We start from the raw sequence: 13,493 nt of genomic DNA, 5'->3' as shown, positions 1-13,493 counted from the left end.
CTGAGGGGAAGTTTTAGTCAAGGCTCCCTGATGCTGACAGGGACAAGACAGGAGAGTGCTCAGTGCTGGCTGACTGTAGCCATGATTTCCTTCCAGGAGCTAAAAATTTACCTTGCACAGAGGTCTTCTCTGATATTTGCACCCACTGTGCCCTGACTTCATGACAGATTGTCACCCACACACCATGGTTTCTCATAAGGAGCCCATTTTTTTTCCTTATCTTTCAGCAGTTACTTCCTCCAGTGGTAAGTTTGGCAGTGGACTGGAGAAATCCTGAACTCAATGGGCAAAAGAGAGGAAATTCTCTTCTTCCTCTGATTTCCTGCTTTCCTAGTTATATTTTACATTGTGCAAGTATTGCTTGCTTTATCATATTAAAAGTAAACAGAAGTGTAGATAGGGCTGGTCATTTTCTTCCATGAGCTGTAATAGATGGTTCCGATCAATGAGATCATACAGCTAAGCAGGGTGCACAGAAAATCATGCACTCATAAAATACATCTTTGCAATTAGATTTTAGTTGGCTCCTGTGATTTTCCCCTGACCAGCAAAGCTCTTAAACAAGTAGATGAAAGCAAAAAGGAGGAAGGAAGGCAAACTCCGCCTTCCACCAGCAGCAACAGGCCTCAAGCAACTGGCCATTACATGCTTACACAGTGGGTCTCTCTGCCACAGGTCCTGTTATGCTTTCACCAAATTTTCACCCACCCTCATGGGGTGAGAGCAAAGGGGTGAAGCCCAAACCCATAGCACTGCATGTCACAAGCAAATCCAACCCAGAAGAGCCTTGTGCACCCTGCAAATGTCCCCCAGTGTGTTCACTCTATAGTTCCTTCACAAAATAAGTTTTTTTCTGGAAATCTCCTCAAAGTAAGAAGGGTGATGCAAGCCCCAGATATTCAGTCGCCTGCTGCCTGCCTCATCCAGCCTCTGACTTCCTCCCTGTTCTGCTCTGCTAGGCACAAAGGCTGTGCACATCAGGGAATATTTACTGATTTATGCAGCCTATGGAAGCCAAGAAGACCTTCTGTTTCCCATGGATGTTCTGGGGTTTTATAGCATCACACAGTGATGAGCTGTGAGGTGAACCTAGCTGCTCCACCATCAGAGCGGTGTCCTGCAGGCTGCAAAAGGACGAGCAGCACCTATTACTCCTGGGGACCTGCTGTGCTCTTCCTGCCAAATTTCAAGCAAGAAGCTGAGGTATCAAAGTTTTCCTGTTTCTCCTCGCTGGCAGTAGTGGGAACCCAGTTATTTGCCTAAGATTAGGCAGGACAGACATGCAATATCCTCCTGAGAAATTAAGCAGGTCGTGTCTCCAGCAGACAGCATCGCCATGGCTATAAAGTAACTCTCCTGCTTTCATCCCAGAAAACACTGGCTTCAGAGTAAATCCTGGAATTCATTTAATAAAGACATTATTTTCTTTAAATGTCCCTCAAGACCTTTTAGTTTCTAATGCTTAGCATATGCACATTTGTAATAATTTTTGTTTAAAAGTCAGCTCAGGTTCAGGTTAGATCAGTTCCTTTTTAGTTTGAGCTAACTCAAGCCACTCTAATATCAATTCTCAGAAACCTTATTTTAAAAAAGAAAACTGAAACATAAAGTAAGTTCTTGCTTCCATGAGCTGTCATGGCTTTCCATAGCATTTACATCACTTCCTAATGTAATCCTCAGTAAAACTTGGGCTCTGCGTGTCACTGGCACACAGAAAATAGATTTGGGTTTTATAATATCACAGATGCTTTTGAAAATCTTATTTATTTATATAAAGGCTAAGCAGCTAAAATAGGCCCTGTGCAATTCTGTGTAAAACAGGAGTAATTCAGGTTACATAAAAAACTTACGGTATTGTGAAAAGCAGAAGTTTACGACCTGGCAGTTATGACCAGTGACTACTATGGAAAAGTGTCACAATAACCACAAAACCAGTGAGATTCAGAAACATGAATATCTCTACGCAGTGTGAAGGGAAATCTGTGGAGTACAGCTTCGAGGGAAATGACCAAAGCATACCACTGGAGATATGTATAACTAGACACTTAAATGGTGTTACATCACACTGGCAGTCAGTCACTAGTGGAGTTTGACAGGGCTCCTTTTCAGGGCCAGTTTTCTTTAATGTTTTATTAAATGGCTTGGATGCAGGACTCAAGGTATACTAACTACGTTTGTGGGCAACACTAAGCTGAGAGGAGCTGTTGATTCCATCAAGGATAGAGGGGTCTTGCAGAGAGATCCTGACAAATTCGAGGGCTGGGCAATCACCAACAGTGTGAAGTGTAACAAGAGCAAGTGCTGGATTCAGCACCTGGGATGGCACCGCCCTGGTAGTAAATACAGACTGGGGGACAAGGGGCTGGAGAGCAGCCCTGTGGAAAGGGATCTGGGGGTTCAGGTTGATGGCAAATTGAAGATGAGCCAGCAGCAGGCCCTAGCAGCCAGGAGGGCCAACCTTGTCTTGGGGTGCATCAGGCATGGCGCTGCTGGCTGGTCGAGGAAAGTGGGTGTCCTCTGCTCTGGTGCAGCTTCATTTTGAGTTTTGTGGGCAGTTTAGTGCATCACAGTATAAGGACGTAAAATGGTTAGAGTGGCCAAAGGATGGCTATGAAGCTGGTGAAGGGTCTGGAGGGCAAGGCGTATGAGGAGCAGCTGAGGTCCCTTGGTTTATTTGGCCCAGAGCAGAGCAGGCCGAGGGGAGGCCTCATGGCGACCTGCAGCTCCCTCACAGGGGAGCAGAGGGGCAGGCGCTGAGCTCTGCTCTCTGGGGACAGCGACAGGACCCGAGGGAACGGCATGGAGCTGGGACAGGGGAGGGTCAGGCTGGGGGTTAGGGAAAGGTTCTGCACCCAGAGGTGGTCAGGCACTGGGACAGGCTCCCCAGGGCGGTGATCATGGCACCAAGGCTGCCAGAGTTCAAGAAGTGTTTGGACAATGCCCTCAGACGCATGGTCTGATTTTTGGGTGGTCTTGTGTGGAGCCAGGAGCTGGACTCGATAATCCTTGGGGGTCCCTTTCAACTCAGGATATTCTGTCATTCTATTATTTTAATAGACCACAGCTGCTTTTCATACTGTCTACCTTCAGAGGCTGACATCTTTCTTGGCACAGTCAAGGCCAACACCTGATGTGCAGGCTTAGCTGGGCCCTATTCCTCTTCTGCCCAATGAATAGGACCTCACTTTGCAAGGCACCCTGCTAATTCGAATGGCTGCACTCATAAAGCAAGGTACACAACACAACATGCCAGGTCTGGTCTCCGGCAGCTCACCCAGACTCTCTCCTCTCCTTGTATATGCCCCACCTGGCACTGCATCAACCAGAAGGTCTTGTCACACAACAGAGCCCAAGGAACAGCCTGGAGTTTGCCCCAAGAAGGGATCAAACTGCTGCCCAAAATCATTTCCTTTCATTCTGTCCTTCCAGACACTTTCATATGGGCTGTTGAGAAATCCTCACAGTCAAGTAAGAATTTTAACAGTTGTGTTTTTGTTTTGTTTTCTATTGTTAATACAGGAATCAACTGTGGGTTTTTTTTTTGTTTTGTTTTTTGTTTTTTGTTGTTGCTGTTGTTGTTGTTCTTGTTTGTTTGTTTTTTATCATTCTCCATCTGATATTTTGGAGTTAATCATGTAGACATTTCCTTAGATCAGCTTTTCTTTTGTTTGTATTTTTCATTTGTAGATAAGAGAACAGATAAGATGATCAGAGAAGTCCTTTTCTGGCTTTAAATATCCATAGACAAAACTAGTGATAATATTACTGTTGGCTTCGGGGTGGGTAAGATTTTCCACACTGGAATCTGCTTTTCCATGGAATAGCACTCCCAGAGAGTGATTGCTCACAGGGTGATAATCTGTCACTGGCATAAACCAGTGAATTGCCACAATAACAGTGTGTCACCTGCACTACAGACACTGCCAGAGCGCATGCCAGGGGGTTATGCCTGATTCTGATACTAACCACTAACAGTGATTCGGAGAAGTCCCTTTTTCTCTCAGTTTTCCTTCTAAAAGAAGAAAATAATGGAGCTGCTGTCTTCAGAGAAAGGTGTAGAGTAAAAAAATGCACTAGGGTAGGACAGCGGTATTATTATCATGACAACTTATGCTACTTGACGTGCTGGCCAATACCTTTTCTCAGCTGGAAGTCTGATGATAGCAAAGGTAGATGGCACTTCTTGCCAGGGAGAAGGGTGATTTGAGAATAACCTCCAGCATATGCTGGAGTTGAATTTAAAGCTTTCTTTTCCTGTTGCAACTCTACCATGTGCACCCAGCAAAAGAGTTTTTCTGGATGTAGCATTCTGTTTATTTCTAACTTGCCTGGAAGATGCTTTCTCTTCATCTTTAACCCTCCTCATTACCATTTCACTGATTCCTTTAGCCTCCCTTATCAGGCACCTCCATGTTCTAACTTCTAATTATACTCATTGCTATTACATGCCCTTATTTTTCTGGGTATATATTGACTGCTTTTCATTTTTCATATTTTATTTCCTTTTTACCTTCTCTGCTGAATGATAAAAATTTTGCTCAGTAGTTTTTCCTGTTAGGGAAAGCATGTCTTTGTAACATCCCCATGGAGGGCCCATAAAAAGGAAGTATCTTCCATTGTTTTGATTCATCTAAAATCAGCTGCATCTTTCAAGTCCTCAGGCAGACCTCTGAGAAAGGCTTTAATGGTGACAGAAGTGACTTCCCTGATGTTAACACAGCCATGGCACACCATAAAAAAGGCCAGAAATTCAGTAGATTGCCACAAACATTTTTCTGCAACTTTTCTGGTCCTTATGACACCAGCCTGCTTCCCACCTTGCCACTCACTTCACAACAAGGGCCCAGTGGCACATACCTTGTTTGGCTGAGGTGCCCCACTAGAGTCAGGACACCTCAGGACACCTACTTGTCTGATGAGCCAGGATTCCCACATGGAAGAATTCATTCACAGGATCCACCATCCATCAGTCCAAATTAACCCTTCTGCATTTGAAGAGAGTGTTGTAAGCTTTTCATAGATGCCATGAGAGTGGCTGTTCAGATGCTGAAAGGAATAATGTCAAAGTTTACTCAAGCACTTTCAAGCATGAAGGTGGAAACCAACTCCTTCCTGAGGAACGGACACACCGTCTGCACCCTCCATGTGGCTTGACAAACTGGGTCTTGAATGTGCAAGAGAGTTGGGCAGGGCAGCAGCAGAGGACAGCACTGCAGTAGTGGGCAGAGCCCAGAAATCTCACATTCCTGACCTTTGAGTACTTCTGATACAGACATATATATATATATATATATATATATATATATATATACACAGTAACTTAGTGCCAGAGATGGGGACAGCCTGGAGAGTTGGCAATGTTCCCCAGACACCTGGATGGGCACATTGAGGAACCTACCTTTCAGTTAAGTCCCCACCCTGTGAGGTTCCCACTGGGAGGGACGTCGTGCCAAGGACCCGGGGGGAATGGCTGGCCCAGGAGAGATCCAACTGTGCCTTACCCCCCTGTAACGTACAACATCAAATTCATCTCCATGGGAACTATACTAAGAGCAGAACTTGTCTTTACTGTCTCAAACCAAAAGGGGAAAAAAAAAGTAAAATAATGAGCCTCACAGCAGTGCAACTCAGGGTACACTGAGTCCAAGCAGAGTGGTGGCTCTGGTGCTCACGGCTGTGAGCGGTGTTGCTGCAGCATGAAGGGCAGCAGCAGCCACTGGCCGTGACTTCAGTCTCCTGTGCTTGGCTGAGCGTGGCTCTCGCCCAGCCAGGGACCAACAGCCAGGCCCTGAGCTTGAGGGGAGGCAGCGGGAACGAGGGGATGAGTGTGAGTGGGACCATACGGGTCTGATTTTCAAAGCCTATGCAGAGGTCTTGGACTTTTTTTGACTCTTTTGGGTCTTTTAAGCCATTGCTGTGGGTGCGAGTACCTTCACCAATGGGACCAGAAGGAGGGGATGAGGGCACAGTGCAGGAGGCCCCAAGCTCCCACCTCAGCTCTGCAAAACACCAGATCAGAGGGCTCGGGAATGACTCCTGCCCCGGGGAGCAGCAGCCCCACCATCACCCCTTCCAGCAGCGCACGAGCCACTGGGCAAGCACACCTGCCACTATTTTCTCTAATTGCTCCCCTAATCACATAAAATTTTTGAAGTCCTATTTGTCTTCTTACAGAGTAATTTGCTTTCAGCTGTGCATTGCTGGCTGCATCCCTCGCTGTAAGCCACGTGTCTGCAACCGCTCGAATTCACTGGGCTTGAGGAGGGGCCTAAATTGGATTATTTGTTCTAATAATAATAAGTCTAATGGAATTACACAACATGACCAAATTAAAGTCAGCTGCTCTGAAAGCCCAGGTTTCGGTTTCATGTTAGCTAAGAGAACAAGCAGACAGCACATCCTTTTACCAGCTCCTGACCCCCATGTGTAGGCTCCCGTGGGCGATAAGCTGTGCTCTGCACTCACCGAGGTGAGGGTTAGACCGTGCTGATAACCACAAGCACCTACAGAAAAAAGGCAGCCCCACACCTAAATGCACCAGAGAGAACAGGGGTCATGAAGGAGATTCAATATGAAAGCCATGAAGCACTTTCCGCCTCTCCCCTATAAGGTGCATGGCAACGAGGTTCTTCCCAGCTAACAGCAGCCTGCCCAGCTGAATGCCAGCAGCCACATGTGCCTGCACGGCAGCAGCCTCGAGCTGCAGCTGGAGCTAGGCTGGATGTGTGTTTTACCTTTCCTGTGGCTTTACTCCCACCACCCACCCCCCCCCAGAGGAGGCAGTAGCAGAAACTATGCTGATGTTCATCTCTCTGGGGACCTGAAGGGACTGCCCTGCTCTCCCACCCCAAAAGCAATTCCTGATGGTGAGGAATGATGCCATGATTTCTCTTCTCCTGTATCAGCACAGATATAGATTATATCTATATAAGCAGATGATAGGATAGCCAAGGCCAAGCACATACCTGAACGTAGAAGTTGCCGTCACCATCTGGGATAACATTTTGGGGGGCAGTGCAGGGCAAGTGGAAAGGGTCCACCCTGATCCTCAGCATCTTTTCAGACAGCATTTGGAGGGAAACACTCCAATTCCCAGAGCAATCAACCAGGCTTCCAAAGAACTGTTATTATCATTTAATTTGGTGTATTGGTCTTCTTAGACTTGGAAATTTTTTGAGAAACTACCTGAGGAATTAAGCACAGGGACTGGCACGTCAGAGTAGAGAATGGTTTCTCACTTGGCATTCATCACCATCTTTTTCAGCAAATGGGCTAGGGAAGCCAGAAGTGGATAATTAATTAATAGTTTTCCCATAAGGGAAGATTTTCTTTAACCCTCAGGAGCTTAGCGATTGTTATGCCCTGACACACAAGGCTCTATTGACTTGGCACACTGCTCTGCAAGATGTTTAGCTGCAGAACTCTGTGTTTCTACAAGGTGCACTACAGGCTTTGTGCTAGATCCCAAGGCAGTGTGAATCAGCAGGGCTGCGTGACGAATTACGGAGAGTGCTGCCATTCACACAGGCTGGGCACGTGTATCTGGGAACGGGACCAGGCCTGGGGCCATCGCCCTACCCCAGTTCTCCACTCCCATACACCAGCAAGTGCTGAAAGGACAGCACGGCAGCCCCCCACTTTTCACACCAATGCCAGCTTTGGTTTCAAACACAAACCCACAACAAAGATTTCCATATTGTGTAGCGTGACAGTTTGATGTGCAAGGCAATATGTTTCCTCCTTGCACCTCCTTGGCACACACTCCAGACCTTCCCTTGCTGCTCCTACAGCGAGGAAGATAGCAGGAAGAATGCTCAGCCCCTGCAGAGGACCCCGCTGTCCGCACCACAAGGCTCTCAGCTCCTTCCACCCCCCCTAGAGCACCACGGGACTGGAATCTGGGCCCCCTCCTTGTCATTGCATCCCCCCAGGCACTGCCTCCTGCTGTCTCCAGCTGAGGATGGAGGAGCACAGAAAACATCAGAGCCCCGAGGGGTCCTCAGAGGAGTGGTGGGGTATTCCTGCCTCCTTTCCAGCATCCTTCTCACCATGACCTTCCTGCACTTCTCTATGCCCTGTCGAACCACCTCTCTCTGTTCCTGGGAGGCATCGCTCCTTGCCTTCCTCTGGCAACCCCTGCCTCTTGATGTAGGCGGGCAGCTCTCACCCAGAGGACTTAGACCCTTGTTCTTTGTTCTGCCTCAGATTACCTGGAGATAGGCACTACTTGCAAGAGGGGAACAAAGGTGGAAACCTGGAGATGTGCCAGCTGGTTCCAGAGCATGGGGAGGCCACAGCGGCAGCGAAGCACCAATGGCACCCGTGGGAGCGCAGCTGGCACAGAGGAGCTGCGCATGCAACTTTGGAGGCTTCCTAGAGAGCTTGGACAGGCACACTCAGCTCCTGCTACTTTTAAATCTGTGTTTACAAAGTCCTGGGGAAATTAAACTATTTAAGTCTATCCCCAGCAGGGGACTGTTTAAAGAAATAGAATAAATGTACCTTGGTGTGTAAATACTTATTATTTAGGCAAACAAACAGGTTCACTCATATGTTTGTTTTTCAATTCAGTTACTGGACAGTATTGACGGTGCTGAGATCGGGCTGGGAGAGGAAAAAGGAAACAGTGAAGACCTTTCCAGAGGCTGGAAGGCAGGTGCTGCTACTCGCACACTGCAGGGGGTCCCCCTCCTGGGGCGAGCCCCATGGGGAGACGGGTTCCCTCCTGCCTGGAGCATGCCCACAGATCCTTTGCCACTCGCCTGCCCCCGGAGCTGTTCTGCGCAGCGCTCTGCAAAACCCCGTGCTGCCTCCCTGGAGACTGCCCATGTCCCAGGCTATGGGCCCCTGAGCAAACTCCAAGCAACCTTGTAGAAAAGTCCACCTTGCCTTTGCTATCCCAAGCAAAAGTAGCCAACTACTGTAACATGGGGCAGAGGAAACCATTCTCCTCCAAGAAACACAGCACAATATTCCAATTAAAAAAAAAAAAAAAAAACATTTGATTTTTAAAAAGAAATGATATCATAATGACATCACACACTTCAAAGCATGGTCCAGGCCAACTGCCACTGCTGTCTGGGAGCTTAAAGCCCATCAGCCAGGACCAATCTCCTTCCTAGCTGCCCCAAAGCAGCAGAGACTTACAGCTGTGTAATGTTTTAATTACTCACCCTTCTACGAAGTTTCCATAGGGGAAGTTTGTTTTGGAGCTAGGCAAGATGCTTTGGAGGTTCGAGGAAATGACACAGGTTTTTCATTCAGACACAGCTCTATCCCTCCTCGCATCAGATCCACAAATTGGCTCCTCTCCCAGTACCTGAATGCACTTAGAAATGAATAGGATGCCTGCTAACTTCCCTCATCTTTGGAGTAAGTCTGAGCAAGGTCGATGTTCAGCAGCAAAGAAACACGTAGCCTCAGTGCCATGAGATTGGAACAGATACAGAGCTTGGACAGGCTGGATGTGACGGGGAAAGCTTTGCACTGTGGACCCCAGGACGTGGCTGTCAGAGCACAGAGCTATCTGAATTCAAACCGCTCTGCTCCTGGAAAACATCTTCCTTCAACATCACTTAAGCAATATTTCCTATTCCTGCAAAGACCGACAAGCCTCTCTCCCTGGTAACTTTCTCAGTGGCATCAGGCTCCTGTTCTGTCCCAGCTGGAATACTGTTTTTCACCTTCTTGTGGGTCACTGCTGACGTTTCCAGCAGTTTGCAGAATATCACTAGTTGAACAGACGCAGTGGCATCAGAGCTAGCAGGCACGGATTCTGATAACAAATCCCAGTAGGAACCCCGACGAGGGGTGCTCCTACCTCGCTGGCTGTCTGCACTCACACACCTCAGCCTTCCCCCCCAGCTACACCAACAAAAGCAACGGCACAAGTCTACACCGACGCTCCGGGCACCCGCAGATGCCCACATAATGCCACATACAAAGGCACAGCCACGACACACAAGTCTGGGTGCACACCGAGTGTGGCTGCACACCGGATCAGGGCGCACACCGGATCAGGGCGCACACCGCCTTCACCCCCCGAAGCGGGCTGGTGCATTCACACAGGTGCAGCGCACGGAGCCAGCCCCGAGCAGAACGAGGGACGGCAGCTCCGGACCGACCCCACGTGTCCGAGTCCCGCCGGCGTCCGCCCCCCGGTCCAGCCCCGTCCCCCTGAATCTCCCTGACCCCCGATCCCCTCTCTCCCCGCTCCCAGCTCCCCGGGGCTGCCCCGGGGCCGTGCCGCCGCCTTACCAGCGCCGAGCCGGAGCCGGGCGCACGGCGCGGCTCCCCAGGCGGTGCGCCTCCTCATCGCGGCGGCGGGGCAGGACGGGGATGCCCGGGCCGGTGCCAGCGGGGCTGTAGGTGTGCTGACGGGGTGCGCGGGGGTGACCGTCGGCCTCCCGCGGGGCTGCGGCGCTGCCCGCCGAGGAACGGCAGCAGCGCAGAGCGCGCTGCCCCCGCCCCGCTGCTCCGCGCCCGCGGGGAGCGCCCGCCCCCGGCCCCCGGCCCGCCCCGGCCCGGCCCCCGGCCCCCCCAGTCTCCCACATGGCCCTCAACCCTCCCCGGTCCCCCCCGGACCGCGCCGGTTCCCCCTGTCCCGCCCCGGTCCCCGCCGGTTCCCCCCTGCGCACCCCAACTCCGGCGCGCAAAGTTGCACCCGTCCCGCTGCCGCCTCGCCCCCCCCTGGATCCCCAAGCTGCAGGACACCCCCCGGGTCGAGTGGGACCCCAAATCCCCCACCCCCGATCCCGGCAGAGGCCGTCAGGAGCTTCACTTGCAAGCCTGCTTCAGGGGTTTGTTCCCCCCGGCTGAGAAAAGCGCGGAGCAGAGCCCTGGGAGATGTTGGGAGCCCGTTTTTCACTTGCGGTGTCAGCCCAGCTCCGTTGGCATTAGGAGAGCGCTGGCAGCTGAAAATCCGGCCCTGTGACCCTAAAACCCTCTGTCTTGGCAGAAGTGGCCACCACAGGCAGCTCATCATCACGATTTTTAAAGTGACTATTGCAATAGTGGACTGAGCATAAAAGCAGGACCTGAGCAGCTCCATCTTCAGGTGTGCTCGCCCCCACACCCGCATCTGAACTTGCGGGTTTTGGGGACATTAAGGGTTTCAAGCTGCAGTGCGCAGTCACTTGGACAGTGCCTGTAAACATCTCATGTATACACGTGGCCGTTAGCCGACAGCTGCAGGGAGGATTTCTGACCAGACCTGCTTTTGGAAGTGAAGCGGTAGTTTTCCACCTGCCAGCACTCGGTTTCGGCTGCATCCCCAGGGTCTGGCAGGATTCCCTCCACCTCCAGTGCCTCTGGGTCTCCGTGAGACCAGGGTCCTCCCTTCCCTCTGTGTAACCACATGGGCTCCGTGCTGTGCCCTAAGAAACATGCACAACAGCCACTGCTGAGACAGGTAATTCACAAACTGAAACCCAAGTCGCGGGGCTACAAACGTTGGCTGATCTGACTCTGGGAGGCTGAGGCTGCTGAGTGAGATCCACGGCACAGGCTCAGGCAGAGCACTGTGCTCACACGATGCCTTGCGGGCTTTGTGGGATGCCCCGAGGGGCGGCATGGGGAACCCTAAAGTCTGCTGCTTCTCAGAGGAGAACTGCACTGGGACAGGGTGATCCAGAGCACACAAAAGCTCAGAGAAGTAATTTTGTTTGTAGCTATTTGTTTCATGCCTTGTATTTGGGTCCTTCCACCCGGAAATGGGACATTTTCAAAGGTGTGCAGAGGCAGAGAAACCAGAGCGCCCAACAACGTAAAATATACATTGCTTGCTGACATATCAAGTTTCCAAAAAAAAAAAAAAATGCATATTAAACAGTTTCTTATCAACTTGTTTGATAAGAAACATTTTTTAAGGATCTGAGGATTTTTAACAGATCTTTCAACTGCCTTCTCTGAAAATTTGGCGGTATTTTCAGCCACAGCCAGAAAACATGCTTCCCAGGCTGCCAGGCGTCGTGTTTGTTGCATGCATTTGTTCATCACTATAGTAACTGAAAGGCAGATTAAGAATAACATTAAGGAAAGTAGGACTGGGATTAAATCCCTGAAGCAACACCTTGTCACCCTTTGGCTTCTCAGACTTGCACCACCGAGGCCAGAGTGGACAGGGCTGGGCTGGCTGGAGCTGAGAGGGGTCATTTTGAAACTGAAAGTTTGTCCTGAAACAATTTGGTTTCGTCTTCTCTGTAGTACTATTTTTCTGGACAACTCCTTGTTATAGCTCCTCTACTTTCCTGCTCACTCAGTACTGGTTTGGTTTGCTCTCTGTTCACAGTAGCACGCAGCTGTAGCTCCTCCAGACAGGACTGCAGCCCTCGGAGCTCACTTGCCTTCACAGTTGTTCTGAGCTGGGATCTCCCTGAGGATCAGGATCAAGAGCCAAGGATGTTGGGGAAGGGTGCATGAAGGAGGCAGACTGCAAGACCCTCCTGTTTTGGAGTGCTTCTGCACCCTAAGAACAGGGCATGTCATTGCTTTGGGACAGATTAGAGCACAACTCCTTTTCATGCAAATTGCTCTCCAGGATTATCGAAGAGTTTATTCAGCACAAATGGGATGCCTACAAAAATTTAATTAAAAAGAAAAATTGGAAAGGATTATAGAGGGAGATAAGGCAATGGCTTTTTTTTTTTTTTTTTTTTTTTTTTTTTTCCTTCTGTAGCAATAATAAAGCCAAAGATCTAGTTGAGAAAAGAAGTCGCCAAGTGATTCATTGGGACTGAATCACAGTTGCTGTGCAGCAGAACGTGCTGCCTTCACTGCTGCAGCAGGAACTCCGGAGCTGCCTCAGATCACTGGCTGTGCTTTCAGGCGCAGATGTAAGCCAGAAAGAGGGAGATAAAACCAAGCTGACAGGGATGCTTTTTGGTGTGCGCAGCATGCTCCCTTTGAATGCAGCGTGATCTCCTTCATCCAGTTGCGTGGGATGGATTTTATTAAAAAGAGAGAGCCTGAATAAATGTGAATTCTTTGAGGGTTATACCTGCCGTTAGATCATGCAGCCCTCCCACTCTGCTGAGGAAGGACTTCTTTCTCTTTTCTATTCCAAACAGCAGCTTCCCTGCTCTCGCTGGAAGGTTACCACCACAATCAGCACTGCTCCTGGCCATGGCAGCTGCTGGTACCCAGACCTAAGGGAAAAAGTCCGGCTGCAGCAGCTGAATGCCTCAGACTTCTCAGTGGTTTGGATCCCAAAAGCATTTTGAGAAGGAAACCTCTGAGAAGACGTAAGGCACTAGGAAAATTCTGGTCTTCATCTGACTGAAAGCACCAGCTGATGCGGTGCTCATCCTTCCTTAGAAGTATGTCTCACTGTTGTCACCTCCTCCTTTCCTTACATTATTCATTATCTGGGCCAGGGAGCTCTCTGGATCCCACACCACTTCCCTGCAGCCAAGTTCTTGGACCCATGATAAAAGTGCACAGCCCAATGGGAAGTATCCAACCTGAAGTGATCAACAAGAAGGGGGTCACACCAG

At 49.8% G+C, this 13,493-nt stretch overlaps 1 protein-coding gene across 1 annotated transcript in view; it reads right to left on the bottom strand.

The window, feature by feature from the left end:
* HTR4 (5-hydroxytryptamine receptor 4) overlaps positions 1-4,963 on the bottom strand; it is a gene marked incomplete at both ends in the record, with an annotated part of 122,412 nt that extends 117,449 nt beyond the window's left edge. The window contains 1 exon segment of the mRNA XM_084295407.1: positions 4,909-4,963. Within this exon segment, the coding sequence (XP_084151533.1) occupies positions 4,909-4,963 (55 nt within the window).
* Between the last annotated feature and the right edge of the window lie 8,530 nt (positions 4,964-13,493).

This window comes from Netta rufina (genome assembly GCF_964035555.1).
Source record: "Netta rufina genome assembly, chromosome: 14".
In the NCBI taxonomy this organism is placed as follows: domain Eukaryota; kingdom Metazoa; phylum Chordata; class Aves; order Anseriformes; family Anatidae; genus Netta; species Netta rufina.
The sequence above is the reverse complement of the archived record's forward strand: the minus strand, read 5'-3'. Positions and strand labels throughout refer to the sequence as shown.